Source organism: Sebastes fasciatus, chromosome 16 (genome assembly GCF_043250625.1).
Source record: "Sebastes fasciatus isolate fSebFas1 chromosome 16, fSebFas1.pri, whole genome shotgun sequence".
In the NCBI taxonomy this organism is placed as follows: Eukaryota; Metazoa; Chordata; class Actinopteri; order Perciformes; family Sebastidae; genus Sebastes; species Sebastes fasciatus.
The window spans coordinates 13,194,239-13,212,392 of NC_133810.1; the positions used below are offsets into that span (position 1 = coordinate 13,194,239).

At 39.8% G+C, this 18,154-nt stretch overlaps 3 protein-coding genes across 3 annotated transcripts in view; 1 reads left to right on the top strand and 2 right to left on the bottom strand.

The window, feature by feature from the left end:
- The window catches only part of LOC141753363 (four and a half LIM domains protein 1-like), a 138,941-nt gene that overhangs the window by 81,146 nt on the left and 39,641 nt on the right, over window positions 1-18,154 (bottom strand). The window lies entirely within an intron of this gene.
- LOC141753368 (ras-related protein Rab-39B-like) lies at window positions 1,625-8,067 on the bottom strand. The gene is made up of 5 exons (XM_074611953.1): window positions 7,926-8,067; window positions 6,969-7,360; window positions 5,991-6,223; window positions 5,095-5,365; window positions 1,625-4,457 (listed from the first exon to the last, which is right to left on the bottom strand). Exons 3-5 carry the CDS (start codon window positions 6,203-6,205, stop codon window positions 4,302-4,304), a joined length of 642 nt encoding a protein of 213 aa, XP_074468054.1. The 5' UTR covers window positions 6,206-6,223; window positions 6,969-7,360; window positions 7,926-8,067; the 3' UTR covers window positions 1,625-4,301.
- On the top strand, window positions 7,728-14,152 carry rab38c (RAB38c, member of RAS oncogene family). The gene is made up of 5 exons (XM_074611957.1): window positions 7,728-7,818; window positions 7,968-8,162; window positions 9,849-9,979; window positions 12,450-12,587; window positions 13,734-14,152. The coding sequence occupies exons 1-5, from the start codon at window positions 7,815-7,817 to the stop codon at window positions 13,893-13,895; spliced, it is 630 nt and encodes a 209-aa protein (XP_074468058.1). The 5' UTR covers window positions 7,728-7,814; the 3' UTR covers window positions 13,896-14,152.

Below are 18,154 nucleotides of genomic sequence, written 5' to 3' on the forward strand. Positions count from 1 at the left end.
CACTTTTGAAACATAGTTATTTTAAGCCAAAACACAATGTTGTTCCCTAAACCTAAAAGTGTTTTTGTTGCCTAAACCTAAAGAAGCCAATTTTGATTGTGTTCAAAACGTTTAATTCAGTTTTACAACGGGTTGCTTTTATGATTTGCTTTTACTTTTACAACGTAGTAGGTGTAGTAGGCCCCTATTGACCCACATGTATGGTGCTTATAGCGACCGTTAACGCCTCTTTAAATGGCCTGATAACAATTGTAATTGAGTGGTTACTCTCTGTCCGTGTTCACCTTGGGTGTGGATCCCTGCATGCTCAGATGGATCTTGGACTTTTTGACGGAGAGACGGCAGACAGTTCTGCTAGTTTCATCACCAACCACATAATAAAGTTTGCACAGCAGAGGAGAGACACAAACTCAACAGGATAGTGAGATCTGCTGAAAAAATCATTGGTGCCTCGCTGCCGTGTCTGCAGAGCAAACGGCATCATAAAGGACTCCACTCATCCCTCACACGGCATGTTCGCACTCCTGCAGTCCGGGAGAAGATACAGAAGTATCAGATCAAGGACTACTCGGCTGCTCAACAGCTTCTTTCCCACAGCAATCAGACTGCTCAATCAGAGAACGTGAACTGCACTTAAGAGACTGTTCCTTTAAAAGATATTTAAAATTTTTAAATTGTAACTATTTATTCTATTCTATTTTAGCGTACTTTTAGCTTATTTATTAGTGCCCTTAATTATTAGGTAATTACGTTATAGTTTTCACCAATTGTTTTTGCACTGAATTACTGAGTGGTGGATGTAAGAAACACAATTTCGTTTTTATGTGGGGCATAAAAATGACAAATAAAGGAATCTTGAAAAACCTTTCTTGTCCCTATTCACACTAGGTATTTAACAGTAAAGTAAAACCAAATTGTCAATAAATAAAGTACAGAAAAATGTCTCATACAACAAAGTCATGTAAATAAGGAGCCATTTAGAAATCCAAACAATCCGGTCACACCACTTTTTGTGTGTTATTTGCCTTAACCGTAAAACACACAGACACACACACCCCTCTGACAAAATGGCCATACAGTCTACTTTCCATGCCTTCCCTGCTGCGTGAGAGGCCTGTTGTCCCTCTCTAACGTCTGTCTGGTCCATATTCAGTAACTTTGGTACCTACGAAAAACTGTAAAAGTGACTGAGAAATGATAATTACATGCATACAAAGCATTAGAAAAGCATTGTAATTCACATAAGTCACCTAGGCAAAGTCAAAACATCACTGAGGCCAGCAACAAGAAATGCAATTTATGCATTTTCACTCAACAATTATACCAAAGCAACGGAGAAAAAACTGTAAATTTGTACAAGTATTTCTATACAATATGTATTTAGAACATTTCTCTATTATTTTTTTTTATTTGCAAATTGTTTTTAACGTTTTTCAGTAGAAATAGGCCACAATTTGAACAGCTAAAACCACAAAACGTGTTGAAATAGCCCTCCATTCACACACTAAGGCTGCCATCTAGTGGTCGTACACAGCATTACACTGTTAACATTGTGGCTGTGGCCTATTACTGCCTGTTAGTTACACAACGATATGTCAGTTTATGGTAGAAAGAGCAGCGTACCTTCAATTTTTGCACAAGGCGAATCTTTATTAATGTCTCCAGGCATTTATTATTGATGACACTTGTGCTATAATAACCCCAGAGTCACAACAACATCGAAAGAGTCAACTTTGTCAGGGGTTTGTTTTCAAATAAATTATTTACAGGTTGTGTAATGTGATACCGTTTAATATTCACAGGATAAACACAGTTTTATCTATGAGCAGGAAGTTGACTGCGTGTGCTAATTAGGCTTCTTTTCCTCCAAAAGGCACTCGAAAGAGACACTTCCACTGTACGGTTAAAATAAACTAACTCACGCATGGTTATTTCTAAACTGTTAGAATAAGTGAATATTAATGCCACAAATCTGACCTGAAGTCTGAGCAATTGTGGGGTTCAAATAATCCGAATTTGTTGTTTCAGTGTTTCATCTTCATTCATTCTGCTCTTTCTGATGAGATTCCAGGTCCTGAATGAAATGGCTATTTATTTACACTATATCAAAAATAAAAGATATTTTCTTTCTTTGGAAAATTTGAGTTTAAATGGAGGCATGCATTGATTAAATATGGATATAATTGAATCTATAAACAGATTGTAGGCATAAGTGTGAAAGGATATTTATGACCTAAAGGTGTCATGTAATATTTAATGTTGGTTTAATATTCAAACAAAGTCATAAAATCAGTGTGGAGTGTGGAGACCCAAAGTGTTCAATATAACAAGTGATTATGACATAAAGAATTACATGAATAAATTGTAAAAATGTATAAATCAATCATTTTTGGAATAATTTCAGAAATTGTTTATTGGCAAAAGTATATTTTTATTTTAGGATATTTTGGTTTTTAATGTCACATTTTATTTTATAATTTCAAAAAATGAACTCTAATAAGAATGAGGAAATAAACATGTCGTAATAACGAGTTCAGTTTTAATCATTTCTTCAGTTATTTCACAAATTGTTAGTTTCATTTATATATTTTACATAATTTATCCACATGAATTTGTTAATTTATTTAACATTGAACACCTCGGGGTTCCGTACAAAAGGCTTTAAAGGTGCAGTGTGTAAGATTTGTCGGCATCTAGTGGTGAGGTTGCAGATTGCAACCAACTGAAACGCCTCCCGTGTGCCGAGGGCGTATATAGGAGTACTACGGTGGCCGACCGTGGCCTATCTAGAGCCGGTGTTTGGTTTGTCCGTTCTGGGCTACATGGCGGCCGGCTCCGTGAAGAGGACCCTCTCCGTATGTAGATATAAACAGCTCATTTTAAGGTAACGGAAACACAACAAGTCTTATTTTCAGGTGATTATACGCCAGGCCTATTCAATTACTTTTTTTTTTTAGAAGGGACAGATTTGAAACGTCTGATCTGCAAAGCTAGGAATTTAAATGGGAAAACATTACACCTTTTTAATCTTAGTAGGTTGTTGTTTTAATAAACACAATGTTGCATTTAACATCTTTTTGAAATTCAATTGAAGTCTCCTAAACTCCCTCTGCTTAAACAGCCTGGGTTAAAATATGGGTTTTAATAATAAAACACCCATAAACTGAGAATATTAGCAGGTAATTTAAATAAAAACACAATGATATTGATTTTAACAGTCAATAATGTGAGAGGTAACGTTGACCGACGGTAATAAACTCGCTTATTGGAAGAAATTATTACTATTTATTTTTTTTAAACATTTTTTTTATATTTATAAATCATCAAAGGGCCGGATTGAGGTTGTTAAAGGGCTGGATTCGAGCCGCCAATTGCATTATACACTAAAGAAAACTGCCAATAGATCCCCCTAAAAGCTACACACTGTACCTTTAAGGTTATGTCTCAACCGTTCTCACCAGTAAACAAACACAGAGTAGTAAACATGAACTTGGGTACTTACCATGTTGATAAAAATCCTTGCTATGGTCAAGTCATAATGGCTATCAGTGAGCAGCTACAGTAGCTTTTTCCTTTCAGCAAACATCAAATGTACCATTGGACATTTTCACAGTTTCTCCAGCCGTCATTAGCAGGTCGCAGTCAGACAAACAAACATGACAAAGAGTCCGGCTGAGTCTCAAACTTTGGTTCAATTTGAGTTCACTTTCAATATCCTCCGCTCTCTTTTATGTATTAAGCCACTTGGATTGGTAGTGCAGTACAATCAGTGAGGATCTCTTTCTGTCTCGTCACTCACCGATTATACAGTCCGTACACGGTTACAATATATTATGCATGAAATGGAAGAGGCATGGCTCAGTCTCGGCATCACTGATTAAGATTGAAATTAACATGAGAGAGATATAAACACACTGACAGTATCAGTCTTTTAAGAGATGTGCGCCAACAACTGGCTCACTGGAGTATAACTGTACACATCAGGAAAGGCCAAAAGTGCAGTAAAGCTGAAGGTGTTGAGATTATTACAGTCACACACACACATGCACACAGAGTTAGGATGCTTCTTGTGCTTCTACGCCTGTTAGGAACATCAATGAAGAGCCATAAACAGGCACCCGAAAGATAAAACAAAGTCTTATATATATATATATAGAAGGAAAGTGTGAGCGGGGAAAATATTACAAGTCCCCGAAAAACTGTTCAGTCAAGGAGCGAGAGAGAGAACAATCTCCTACAGATGGGAGTCCACTGAAGTACTACTACTACCTGTCACCCCCAACATGCTGCAGCCAGGTAAATCAACAGAAGCATTGCCGGCTGCCCTTGGTGACCTCCTCGGAGGAATGGACGGTGCTGGGGACCAATCCGCTCTTGACGCCCTCCCAGCCGTCCTGGATCTTGATGTCCCCGCTCCGTACCAGCTCAAAGATTTCCCTTGTCAGATCCACAAACGCCTTTAAGAAAAAGAAGCAAAATTAAAAAAACAGATTCTGAAGGATCATGAACTAAACTCATCTGAGGAAGATGTGGTTTAAAGGCTTTGAAGGCAACAAGTTTGGTGATGAAGGTAAATAAGGGAATCAGAGATCTTGGGCGTGGGGCCCAAGATCCTACGCAGCCAACCGCATCAGCGGATGTGAGCTTCCCTCCATAAAGGACATTCACAAGGGTCGGTGTGTCAGTAAGGCCCGTAGGATCATCAGAGATGACCAACCATGGACTGTTTCGGCTGCTGCCGTCTGGCAAATGGTACAGCGACCTTGAGGCCCGGACCAGCAGGCTCCGGGACAGCGTCTTCCATCAGGCAACCAGGCTCATAAACAAAGGACACTAAAACCCTGTTGCCTGTCTGTCTGAGACTCACACACACACAGACGTAACTGTGCAAACACACAACATGTAAATATAAGGCATATAAACACACATTATTTATATTATTGTTTTATTATATTGTATTTTATTTCACTGTATTGTTACCTTTTAATGTCTCTTATTGTTATTGCTATTATCCTGCTATGTCAAGGAGCCAAAACAAAATAATATTGAGATGTGACAATAAAGGAATCTTAGTAAGTAAAACCTCATCCACACCTTCTCCACGTTGATGGATTCTCGCGCCGACGACTCCACGTAGCGCATCCCGAAGGCCCCCGCCAGCTTCTCCGCCTCCTGCTGGGTCACCTGACGCTGGGCCTCCAGGTCGCACTTGTGGCCGACCAGCAGGAAGACGATGTTGTGCGGCTGGACGTGGCTCTGGGCCTCCTCCAGCCAGTTGTGGACGTTCTGGAAGGAACGGCGGTTTGTGATGTCGAAGAGCAAGAGCCCGCCCACTGAGTTACGGTAGTAAGCTCTGGTGATGGACCTGGAGAGATAGATGGATGGATGGTGAAACTAACTTTATTGGTTGTGCTGAAAATAAAAGAAGAGAGTCCCCAACAGATGCACTATTTACTCCTGTTTGAGTAATGTTTGCACAAAAACCACAGTGCACAGCTGTTTTAAGAAATTACAGTATATATATATTTGTGTATTTGTTTTTAAAAATATGTCTTCAGTAGAAAGCCCTAGAATATATACTTCTGTATTTAAAAAAAGCGAAATAATTTCCTAAATCAGCTGGGCACTGTAGTTTTTGGAAAACGCTCTTCAAACAGTAGTACATAGTGAATTTGTTGGGGACTATTTTATGCTGCAGATTTGGGGCTCTATAGTGAGTATTTACAGCAGGAGGAAAGTGCTCTTGACTCAAAATAAACTACAGTGCCTATTTTATGTCTAGATTAATCTTTAATGCCCATCTGAGGAGACATCCAGCAGGATTGGGACAAGGATGGAGGGCAAGATGTGTTTATGTAATGTTGGTGTGGATTCCTAAAAAGAAAGCACATGGAAAAGCAGCAGATTTATGTTTGTAGGTCATGATTCCGTTTTGTGGATGGATGAAGAGAAGGATCGAGGAGGGTGAAAAGAAAGAGTTGTGTCTTTACCTGAACCTCTCCTGTCCCGCAGTGTCCCAGATCTGTAGTTTGATTCTTTTGCCCGGCTCGATCTCCACCAGGCGGGAGAAGAAGTCCACTCCCACCGTCGGGTCAGACACCTGGGCGAAGCGGCCCTCCGTGAACCTCCGGATCAGACACGACTTGCCGACCGTGGAGTCTCCGATGACGATCAGACGAAACTGATAAAGCCATATCGTCTCCATATCTGACCACAATAAAATCTGTGAGGAAATGAAAGCATTCAGTCATCAGTGAGTGTCATCCATATTATAAAACCCAAGGACACTGAGTTTATGATCATATATGACATTTTTTGCAAGAAGAATTACGTGACTGTCGTTGACTTCACGGCCACAGGCGTCACTGTTGACAAGCAATTTCCGATTTTTTTACATAGAGCCCCTTTAAACAGTGAAAACAACAACAGAGTATAACACCTTCCTCTTTAGAAACAGAGGCGGTGTTTAAATGGATTCAGATTAAAAACAAAATGCACATTTAAACCACATGGATTATTCTTGGATTACAGCCGCCACCATGAGGGAAGAGTAATAGGCTCAAATCATCTCAGCAGTGTCCATGTGATTTACAGTTGGGTGATCTAATTTGAGGGAAAAGGAGGAGGGAGGGAGGGAGGGAGGGGGAGGCCACTCCTCTTCAACTCAATAAACATTGGTGTAGTCAGCCCCCATGTGGATAGTAGGCTGGTTGTTATACAGCAATAACACACAATGAGGCCTTGAAGCTATAGCCAAATATATATAAGCTTAATGAAGAGATAACTGCTAAACAGAAGTTGATAATAGAAATGTGCTTCATAATAACATATCCTGCAAAGTTTAGATAAAATGATGAGTTTGAATCATGAGGCCCAACCCACTTAGCTTAAAGCCATTATTATTATAGGGTATTATTTACTTCAGAATAACATTCAGGACAACAATCTAATAATAAATAATGACCTACCTCGAAGATAAGAGCTCAGTATCTGTAAAAAGCAAACCCCATATTGATGATTAGGTCTTCTAAAAATGATCCTCCAGAGTAGCAGTGGTTGTGTTACAGAAATAACCCACGCATCCTATTGACCAGGCCTCTTGTCCTCCATCAACATGTGCAACCGCTTTTCAGAGATGAGAGCCGCCTGTTGAGGGTGTTTCACACCGGGAGATGATCCCTCTGAGCTTCATTTAGAGGTTGATTATTTCGGTGAGGATCCGCGGATGAAATGGCAGCAGGACACAACAGCAGCAGCAGCATCACACATCCTCCTCCTTGCTCTCATCAGCACCAGTACCGTAACTGTACGCAGAGCGGCGCAGCAACAATCCTCAGGGTCGTAGTGCTGCCTTCAAAGGCTGTAGGAACAAAAAATAAAAAATGTAATTACGAAGTGAGCAGAAATCCGATGCACCTACAATGGACGCTTGGATAAAAAATATGGCACAATGTATGTCAATGGAGAGAATAACAAATACCTTGTAAAACAAACTGTGTGTTTATGAGGAAATATGGAAATCATTTAATGATATTGATTTTGGCCCTGTGAGAAAGGGAGAAGTTAAGAGAGACCGGTTGGGTGTGTGGGGTATGTTGTGTTTGTTAAAGTAAATCCTGTATTGAATATATTGCATAATAATGCTGATGTTTGTATTACAAAAAAAACAATAAAGATATTGTTAAAAAAAAAATTACGAAGTGCGTGACAAATTCCAAAGTTTACGAGGAGAGCTTGAACGCACCACCATGTTAATAACTAGCTGTGTTGGAGTTGTGTTCAGGAGCTGACAGTAGACCGTGAATTAAACGCTCATGTGTGAGTAAACGGGAGGACTGCAGTCCAGAAATGTCCTACTAGTCCAATAAGAATCTATTTTTCTACTTTACATGACTTCACTATAGTTGACAGTTTAATTGCTTCACCTGTGCAGCAGCATCCTTCATAAAGTTACTATACTTCTGCAGCCATGCAGCAGGAGCTTCTGTTTAAAGTCCTGGTCATCGGAGACCTGGGAGTTGGGAAAACGTCCATCATCAAGCGTTACGTGCACCAGATCTTCTCCCAGCACTACCGAGCCACCATCGGGGTGGACTTCGCCCTGAAGGTGCTGCAGTGGGACAATGACACTGTGATCCGGCTGCAGCTGTGGGACATAGCAGGTCTGTCAAACTTTAACAGGGTTTATTGTTGCATCACAGGTGAGAGTTATAAAAGCTCTGCAGGATTTATTTCCTGGAGGAAAGAAATGTGTTTTATAGGACGGAGTAGCCTATTAGGGCCACATTGAGGAAAAATGTGAGATATGAGAATAAAGTCATAGGTTTATGAGAAAGAAAATCGTAATATGAGAATAAAGTCATAAGTTTACAAGAAAAAAAAGTCTAGTATTATGAGAAATAAGTCATAGGTTTCCGAGAAAAAAAATCGTAATATTATGAGAATAAAGTCATAGGTTTACGAGAAAAATATCTTAATATTATGAGAATAAAGTCATAGGTTTCCGAGAAAAAAAATCGTAATATGAGAATAAAGTCGTAGGTTTACGAGAAAAATATCTTAATATTATGAAAATAAAGTCATAGGTTTACAAGAAAAAAAATCGTATTATCAGAATAAAGTCATAGGTTTACGTGAAAAAAATCGCAATATTATGAGAATAAAGTCATACGTTTACGAGAAAGAAAATCGTAATATGAGAATAAAGTCATAAATTTACGAGAAAGAAAATCGTATTATGAGAATAAAGTCGGAATTTTATGAGAATAAAGTCATAATATTATAAAGTAGTAATTTTACGTGTTTTACGTGTTATTTTAGAGGGGAAATAGAGCAGCCTGTGTGAAAATGAGGAACGTGGAGCATCTTGTGAAGTTATACCTTAGTATAGGTTTCACAAATAAGGAAATACTTAATCTTTTGGTACATCAGCACCACATTATCATCAGTATCAGGACCTTGAAAATATTGTGCAAGAAACTGCGTTTATTCTGAAGTAAGATCCACACGGACCTGATGGAGAAATTGCCTCTTTTGTGGAGGAGGAAATTACTTTTTTTTCTCTCATAAAGTTCTGACTTTATTCTCATAATTTTAAAACTTTTTTTTCTTGAATTATTATGACATTATTGTCATTAAATGACGACTTTTTTTCCCTCAACGTGGCCCTAATACTCCGTCGTAGTTTTAGGATCTTTGGAAACAAAAAGCTTTTGTTTCACCTTCAGCAGCTGTGAAAATCTGTAAAGCTATTTCTAGAAATAAGCTTTTGACATCAATCTGAGGGCAGTTTTAGGAAAGTAAGAGCATGTGAACATTACTGCAAAACATCTCCAACTTATCAAGCTATTCCTGGGCCCTGAAAGTCTTGTTTTCTGTCAGTGTTGTCAGATTATAGTCACTGCTTCCCAATACAATCAACTCCTTTCAAGTGTGTCTTGAAACAATATAAAGAAGAAGAAGACGGACTGCTGCATTAGAATACAAAAAAGACACCTTTTTTTTTACTTTTATGACTCAGTGATATACAAACATAAGTTGATAAGATGGAGATTTTTCCAGTGAGTGATGAGAGTGATAGTGTGTGTCTGTCGGCTGGATGCCTGGGTCCCTCCCTGTCATTTGAAGCCTGGTTGAGGAATGTAGATCTTGTGCTTGGCTGTGACGCAAGTGATCCCATGCTGATAATACAAGTCACATGATGGCGGCTACTGTAGAATAAACACACAGAAACTGGCTATATTTGCCACTAAGAAACCGTGCCGTGAGCTGATTTCATTTCACGGACTTGAAAGGTGTCTTTACATAAATATGTGTGCGTGTCTGATTGGCTGTCCCATGCGTCCCAGGACAGGAGCGGTATGGGAACATGACTCGTGTCTATTACCGGGAGGCGGTGGGAGCGATGGTGGTGTTCGACGTGACGAGGGCCTCCACGTTCGACGCCGTGCTGAAGTGGAAGGATGACCTGGACTCCAAGGTCAGCACAAACGGAGGCCTCTTTCTTTCTCACCTGTAGCCTATAGACATCATCCACATTTCAGTCTAAATATCCTTCATTTTCACTGCAGTGTTTCAATGTTTACTACTTTCACATACTGTAGGAACAAATTCAAAGTGATGTGATTATGCTGAGGAAGGATTTAACAGCTGTCAGAGGCACATGTGTGTGTTGACAGCTCTTCTGTAAAAGTAGTTTGAAAAATAGCAGCTGCAATGCCCAAAGTTCATGTAAGGTGACATCATTAGTCTGCACACAGCAGAGGTAAAATATACTATGTTGGAACTGCTTAAAGGATGGGTACATTATTATTATTTTTAAAAAAAAGGTTTTTATATCATTTTGTAGCTTCACAGTGGTGTTCCTTATGTCAAATTTTGGTCAAAGTATGTATGTTTGAGCATCAAAATGCTATTTTCCCAAGCACTTCTAAAAACTTTTGCCCACGTGACCTGACGTAGGTTTCTGCGTGATGACGCTGCTACATGTACAGAATATATACATCCTTATAGTCAGTGTATTAACATTACATACAGTAACTGAGATGCGGTCGGCATGGAGTACTGGCATGGATGCTTAGCAATGTACAGTACTGCTGTGTGGACGTCACGTTAGTTCACATCTGAAAGTCACACAATACCACAGACAAACTAACCGATTGATGCAGCGGTGGAACAGCAACTCTTGTGTTCTCTGTTCACTGTTTTTGTGAATGGAGTCTGGTCTGGTATCAATATGCTCAAAAATAACTAGTTTGTGTGCTACGTGTCATCCAAACATGTAAAAAGGCAAAAGTGTTTACTTGTGTTACTCTGAAGACGGGGAGAAAATCCTGCTGTGCTGTCATACAGAGGGGCGATAATTACTCAAATGGGGAAAATGGTCTACACTTTAGCACAATCTGTCCTGGAAGGCATGGTGTTGCGCTTGTATATTCAAAAAGTGACAGAAGTAATTGTGTGGAAAAAAAACCTTCAGAATGTAATTGTGAGTTCCAAAGTCGGAAAAGTGTTTGTGAGAGGAGAGGGTTTCAGACGCTATTTTACCATCCGAGAAGCCCTTCTGTTGAAGCACACTGACACCTTGAAGTTGGTAAATTTTTTGTTATATTAGAGGAACATTTTCCTTACATCCCGACAGCAATCAATAAATCAAATGTTCGGACAAAAAAAATTAAATCTGGTATCCAGGGCTGTCGCAGGACTGTAATGAGGCCGTCCAATCATTTCATTCGGCCTGAATGTAATGATTGGACGGCCTACCTGCCTGTCTACCTGCGCACACTCTGCCCGTGCACTCATTGCGCATCACCAGAGCCTTCCACAAGCTGCTAGCTTGACAGCTGTGAGTATTAACAATAGCTTTATTTGTTGTTAACGTTCATTGTGATATGTTTATGTTCGTAATGATAATTTTGGGGGAGTGGCTTTGGAGGGAGGCCTGAACGGACTGACTGTCAGTGTTGTTGACTTGACGACTATCTCTCTAGATTTAGGGACTTTTGGAGCTAGTGCTGCAAGCTACTGTAATTGGAAAAAAAGTTGGCAACACTGGGCTGGGTTTTTCAGCTGGATCATTTTAAAAGTCTAGTGTACTCTTGCTAGTTTCTGCCTTTAAAGTGGCTATAACCAATATGTTCATAATAACAATTTATCGACTGTGTTGGGCAGTAACACGTTACTCAGTAATGCATGACTGTAACATTACTGCCAGTTGAACTCTGGTGAACTTTCATGCGAATATCGCCTCAGGCGCATGTGTGACCGTGCCCTGAGGGAGAGGAAGAGACAAGCCCATTTAAATTTTTTGCCACCCTCAGCTGAAATTTGAATAATAAAATGGGTCTTTTAGGTGCACGGACTGTGCGGGCGTCTCCATGCGCATCCTCGGTTTGGATTCATGTATGTGCAGCAGTGCAACGTGCAAAACGGCTGGGTGAAGGCAAGGAGGGTGAAAAGAGGAGATGTCACGTGTCATCAACGCGTCATATCTTTTGGGGTGCAACACATGCGCAGCAAAAACTGATCTGCACTCTGCAAAATGTAGCCACTAGCAACGCACGCCTGTAGCTCCAGCTACACTGCGCATGTGTCATAATAACCCAGAGCTCAAAACCGTGGCCCAGCCTCTTTCAATAGGATGAAGGTGAATATAGATCAGCGGGTGTGCTGATTATTAAACACTCTCTCAGCCAGTCACATCACTGATCTAATGGTTGGAAAAGAGTAAAAGTAATATAACCTAACTAATTACTTTTGATACCAAGTAATAAGTAAAGTAATATTATTACTTTTTAAAGGAGTAATAAGTAAAAAGTAACTTATTACACTTGCCCAACACTGCAAAAGATAGATAAGACAAGGGTATTTTTTACAACAAATGCTCCTACAGTTAAATTTCTATAGCTGTAGTACAACCATCATCTAACCTGTCTTTCTTCTCTCCGAAGGTGACCCTGAACCATGGGAGGCCAGTTCCAGCTGTACTCTTGGCCAATAAGGCCGACCAGCTGGCTTCCCAGCAGCCCAGACTCGAGTCCTTCTGCAGGGAGAACGGCTTCGTCGGCTGGTTCGAGACCTCTGCAAAGGTACGAGAGGGGAGACACCGGATACGTGACTTATGCAGCTTTTTGAACAAGTCAAATCAGTTGAAAAGACATTTAGAGTTTGATTGAGGTGGTAATAATATTTTCCACTTAATATGGATCACTTAAATCACTTAATATACTAGTGATTTCTATGTAAATGTAAAATGTTAGAGGGCTTTTTTGATTAACCCCCCAAATGGAAAGAGTTGCTTCACTTGAGGCAAAGACTTAATTTGTGGTTAAATCACTGTGTTATACATCATTTACACAGTCAGGTTAACTACATATTTAACTAGCTAAAAAAAGCAATATTATTGCAACAGAAACCAACTATAAAAACAAATGATTCTGAAAATTACTGTAGGGCGTTTCAGTGCAAACACTAAAAGTCAGAAAACGTTATTTACTGTGCTCTCAAGAGACAAATAGAGGAATGTCAGCAGTCTGGTGTGAATTAACCTTCTGTTTTTTCCTCCCTTTCTAATGAGTTACACACCAGGGTGCGAGTCAGAGACGGTAGCGTAGTTAGTGAACACAGAGGCTCAGCAGACAGGACAGAAACAAAAGTGTTTCTATCATTTGGTGACATCCTGGCTCCTCATTAGTTTAGTGTGCGATGTCAGAATGAAAAGGGAGATAGTCAATTAAGTCATAATCAGACTTTTTTCATATGCTGTATTTTTCATTCTGACAGTGAGAAGGGCTGCGTTAGACATCTGTGGACAGATGTGGCCACTAATGGAAGAAGAAATAACACAATCCTAAATAAATCACACCCTTACACATTGAAGGGGTTTGGTGCTACAGCCTCAGCGCTATGGTAGCTAATGTAAGCTATAGATATTGTTGTGAAACTGACATTGCTGAGTCAGTTTCTCTACTTGTAGTTGTAATCAGTTACAGATACTGAGAAAAAATTAAATTAAATTACAGTTACTAATCCAAATGTTGGTGATTACAAAAGGGGTTACATCCAAATATATTCTTTCTGGTAAAAAGTTTATATAGAATATAACATTCATTCCGTTGCTCTGTTCTAATCTTAATCCAAGGACCGACATTGCCGCGCATAGAGCCATGCCACTGTGGCTGTGTGCGGTGTGGCAACATGATTTCTTCACTCTTCTTTTATTCCCCTCCCGTCAGGAAAATGCCAACATCGAGGAGGCGGCGCGCTGCTTGGTGGAGCACATCCTGAACAACGAGGAGTGCCCGGTGGCAGAGCGAGACCCCAGCTCCATCGTCCTGTCTGGATACACCAACACCACCAAGGATCCTTTCAACTGCTCGTCATGTATGAAATGGTGACTCCTGACCAATCACAGACAACCAGGAAGTGAACAGCTGTGAGGCTACAGCCACAGAGATAAGTTTGGCTCAGGGAACTGTTTGTAAAAGAAATTGCTTCAGGCCATAGTGATTAATGAAGAAATAATGGAAAACAGGTAGAGAGCTTTGTACCAATATTCATGGGCTGTGTTCACACTGCAGGCCAACAGGATATCTGGAGAGCAAAAGATTGAGCTCTGATGAAATTAGATCCTTAAGAAAGTCTTAAGTTTTGTGTCAGACTTTTTCTTTTACGATTTATATTTCACAACTATGGAAAAAAGTTTGTTTCATCTTTTTTTTGCCACTGAAATTGTACATGTACAGTATTATTTTTTCTCTTTGAGGTATTAAAAGGTATTTAAAGTAGTTACATTTGCACATGAAAAGTGCACAATTTCTGTTACACTCTATGATGTAACCCATATACAGTATATTATCAATATGTACACTTTTTGTACATATGCTTCTCTTCTTCTTTCAAGCTAGCTGTCTCATACCATTACAACCCTATGCTAAGCTAAGCTAACTGGCTGCTGGCTGTAATATTTAACGGACAGATATTAGAGTGTTATTGATCTACTCATCTTAAAGGAGAAGTGTGTAGGATTTAGTGGCATCTAGTGGTGTGGTTGCAGATTGCAACCAACTGAAAAACCCCTCCGCTCACTTCTCCCTTTCCAAGCATTTCGGAGAACTACGGTGGCCTTCAGGTAACATAAAAACGTGAAAGGCTCTCTCTATAGCCAGTGTTTGGTTTGTCCGTTCTGGGCTACTGTAGAAACATGGCGGAGCAACATGGTGGACTCTGTGAAGAGGACCCGCTCCCTATGTAGATATGAAGGGCTCATTCTAAGCTAACGAAAACACAACAATTCTTAGTTTCAGGTGATTATACGCTAATGAAAACATAATATTGAATATTCCATTTCTGCTAATAGATCCCCCTAAATGCTACACACTGGCCCTTTAAGCTCAACAAGAAAGTGAATAAGGGTATTTTCGAAAATGCCAAATTATTCCTTTTAGATTTTGTTTTGGCCCAACACATTTTTAATATAATCATGCAGCGTCTGGTGGTCAGTTAGTAAGCTAATGATTGAAATCATCAAACCTCTGTACAAAAAAAGATAACATGTGATGACTTATTTTATGCCCACGACCTTCAGAATCACATTGTCATGATCAAATCAAATCATTTGAATCGTGTGTTCTTTGGAAACTAGGTTTAACTGGTTCCACTGGGTTTAAAATGAGTAGGAAATGAGCAAATGTAAACCGTCTAATGACTTGACTACGGTTAGAGGGAAACTTACAGTTAACCAACCTCCTCTCTGTCATTACAAAGGCCGTACTATCCATCTGCTGAAGATCCCAGCCTTATTTCTCTACTAATCTGACGTAAAATTAATCCCTTTATGTAACACTAATACAGAGGATGCATCCCGTGTATTCAGAACTGGCCTGCTAATAAGTAAAGACATTTTCTTTCACACTGGATCACGAACTGATGGGCTGGAAAATCTGCTCTCTCATGCTACCGAGAAAAACACACAAGAATCCTTTGCAGTCAGAAATAAACATAAATGTTGCGGACGTAATGGAGGAGAGTCAGTTCAGCAGATATATAGCCATTAAACGGACTATTCAAGTGGTTAATAAAACCTATTCTTTAAATAGGAATAGCGGTGGTTTACAACGTCTGGGATTCTTCCAGTACTACTCTGTCTTTTCATGATTATATACAGTAGCATCTCCTTCAAGCTGAGCACTCATTTCTATTTCCAGATGTGCGGTTTCGGTCTATAATGGTTTAAATTTCATCCTCAAAGTGAATATTCTCTCTAGATATAAATAACTCTCTGTCAAACTGTTGGCTCTATTGTTGGTACGAGGCGCTTTCTTCAACCCTAATAATCAATTTCTTGCCGGTCAAAAACACTGTATGTGCTTCTCTTTTCAGCGCAGTGACGACTGAACAGCCGCCTTTGTTGAGTCCGCCTCGAGTGTTATTCGCAATTTCCATGTTTTCAAATTAGGCATCAGCTTTATTTTACTTCACTCCCTTTGATGTGTAATAGCCTGTCCTTGTAATGCAACGCATGTGTAACTGCATTCGCTGTGGACCAGACTACATGCAATAAAAATATGTATTTGTGGTGCTGTATACTGCACAGTGTGTTTTTAGGATATTTGCATGTGTCACGTCCTCTCAGCTCAAGTCGACATGTTTCAGCCTCAAAATGTGGAAATCAGCCTCGACGTTGACATGATTCACAAAGAGAGCAAATAGAGCTGAAACAACGAGCTGATTCGTGGACAGCTCCGGCTTCTCACTTGCTGCTTTTCTCTGTTTTTATATAACTGTAAACTGAATATCTTTGGATTTTGGGTTGCCCCAGTTTGTGCCTCTCGTGTATTAGCGTACACTTGAGTCACAGCAACCATCAGTTTCTCTCAAACATAATTAACCGGCTAGAAGAGTCTTTTGAGGACTCTGACAATACCGTCAGAGCAGCGGTAAGTGTCAGTGTCACCCAGAGGGTTTTATGTGGTTAATTATCTCTCAGAGAAACCGTTACGGTTACGTCTGTGATCCGAACGTATGCTAATACATGAGACGTTTAAACTGGGTCTAGGTGTGGAACTGTTGGTCAGATGAAACACGACATTTGAGGATGTCACCCTGGACTTCAGGTAACTATAATGGGAATGTTTCAGTATTGCACTGAAAACCACTGGACTAAACAATTAATAGACTGAACCAAATAATTAGTAGATTAAAGCTGAAGTAGGCAAGATTGGAGCAAATATGATTCAAAAAAGTTATTTTTATAAAACGGTCGCTATATGGTGACAGTAGTACATGAAACAGATAACCTGAAAAAAATCACGTTCCTCTGTGTCCTCCGGTGTTCCTAACAGCATCTGCAAGATTTCACAGACTGGAGGAGAACAAGCAGCCAGAGCTGATCTGAGGTCTGCTGTCCATCTGCTCTCTATGAGAGTCGGCTGTCAATCACTCGCGAACTCCGACCAAACGGTCAAACTAGGCAGCGCTGATCAAATATGAATCAATATTATGTTACGTTGATGCCTATTTGTCGCCTCAAATGTTTTCAGAATCATCTTGTAGTGCACGGTTTAGCTGTAAAATGTGAAAGTTTGTGACCCAGCAGCCATGTTGAGATCAGGTTGAGATGGCTTGAAGGAAAACCAAGTTCCGGTCACATGACCAGAGCAAAGCCAATAGGAACGCTCTCTCTCTGAAATGATGTGTGATTGGTCAAAGTCTCCCGTCACAGGCTAGATTATTTAAAGCCTGAAAACAGAGCCATGATGAGGTGCAGAAGTCTAGTTATCTCTCAGAACACTTGAATTATAATATGCTGAAAGGTTATTATGGAATTTTTGCCCAATGATGCCAAAAATATACTGCCTACTGCAGCTTTAATGGACAATGAAATAATCGTTAGTCGCAGCTTTAAAGTCCAATATCTCCTACTGTAAGCCATACTAAAAAGGCAACTTAAAATTGCTATAAAGAGCAGTGACTTCATAAATACATTATTGAGTATATGGACTGAAAACGCTTATTATATTTATAATATTTTATTGTTCAACACAGGCCATTTCGGTAGAATATGACAATAGAATAGCTTTCAGTCCAAAATGGCGGAAGTGTAGCTTTGTTGCTGGATGCTGATGTTGCAATGGAACTTACAATTGACTTTCACTTCTTGGCAATATACGTTCTTTGGTATTACCTACAGTAGACGGTCGGCACACCCACAGTTTGGAGAAACAGACCGGAGTACCGACAAGGGAGCAAAGCAATACATTGTTGTGGACGGGGCCGGCTGCAAAACGTATATTTAAGCCACCTAAAAGATAGGCTCACCTAAAATAATCGATATCCGTTTAAGTATATGTTATATTTAGAATATTTTCACTGCTTTATCTGGCCGTCAGACAGCCCTTTCCTACGGGGAACTGAACTGAAAGTTAAACTTAGCTATGCTCTCTTCAAAACAGAATAGCCTAAATAAGTTTCACTTTCAGTTCCCTGCTGGAAAATGTTCTAAATATAGCATACACTTTAACTTATATTGATTTTTTTTTAGGTGGGCCTTTCTTTTAGGTGGCTAAAATCCATTTTGCTGCTGGCTCCGTCCACAGCAGTACATTGCTTTGCTTCTGTGCGGTAACTTCTGTCTGCTTCTCCAAACTGGGGGCAC

Coding starts and splice junctions, on each gene's coding strand:
- LOC141753368 (XM_074611953.1), bottom strand. CDS start 6,205: ATGGAGACGATATGGCTTTATCAGTTTCGTCTGATCGTCATCGGAGAC. Junction 5,366..5,990: donor GCGGGACAGGAGAGGTTCAG/GTAAAGACACAA, acceptor CTATCTCTCCAG/GTCCATCACCAGAGCTTACT. Junction 4,458..5,094: donor AATCCATCAACGTGGAGAAG/GTGTGGATGAGG, acceptor TTTTTCTTAAAG/GCGTTTGTGGATCTGACAAG.
- rab38c (XM_074611957.1), top strand. Junction 8,163..9,848: donor GCAGCTGTGGGACATAGCAG/GTCTGTCAAACT, acceptor CATGCGTCCCAG/GACAGGAGCGGTATGGGAAC. Junction 12,588..13,733: donor GGTTCGAGACCTCTGCAAAG/GTACGAGAGGGG, acceptor CCCTCCCGTCAG/GAAAATGCCAACATCGAGGA.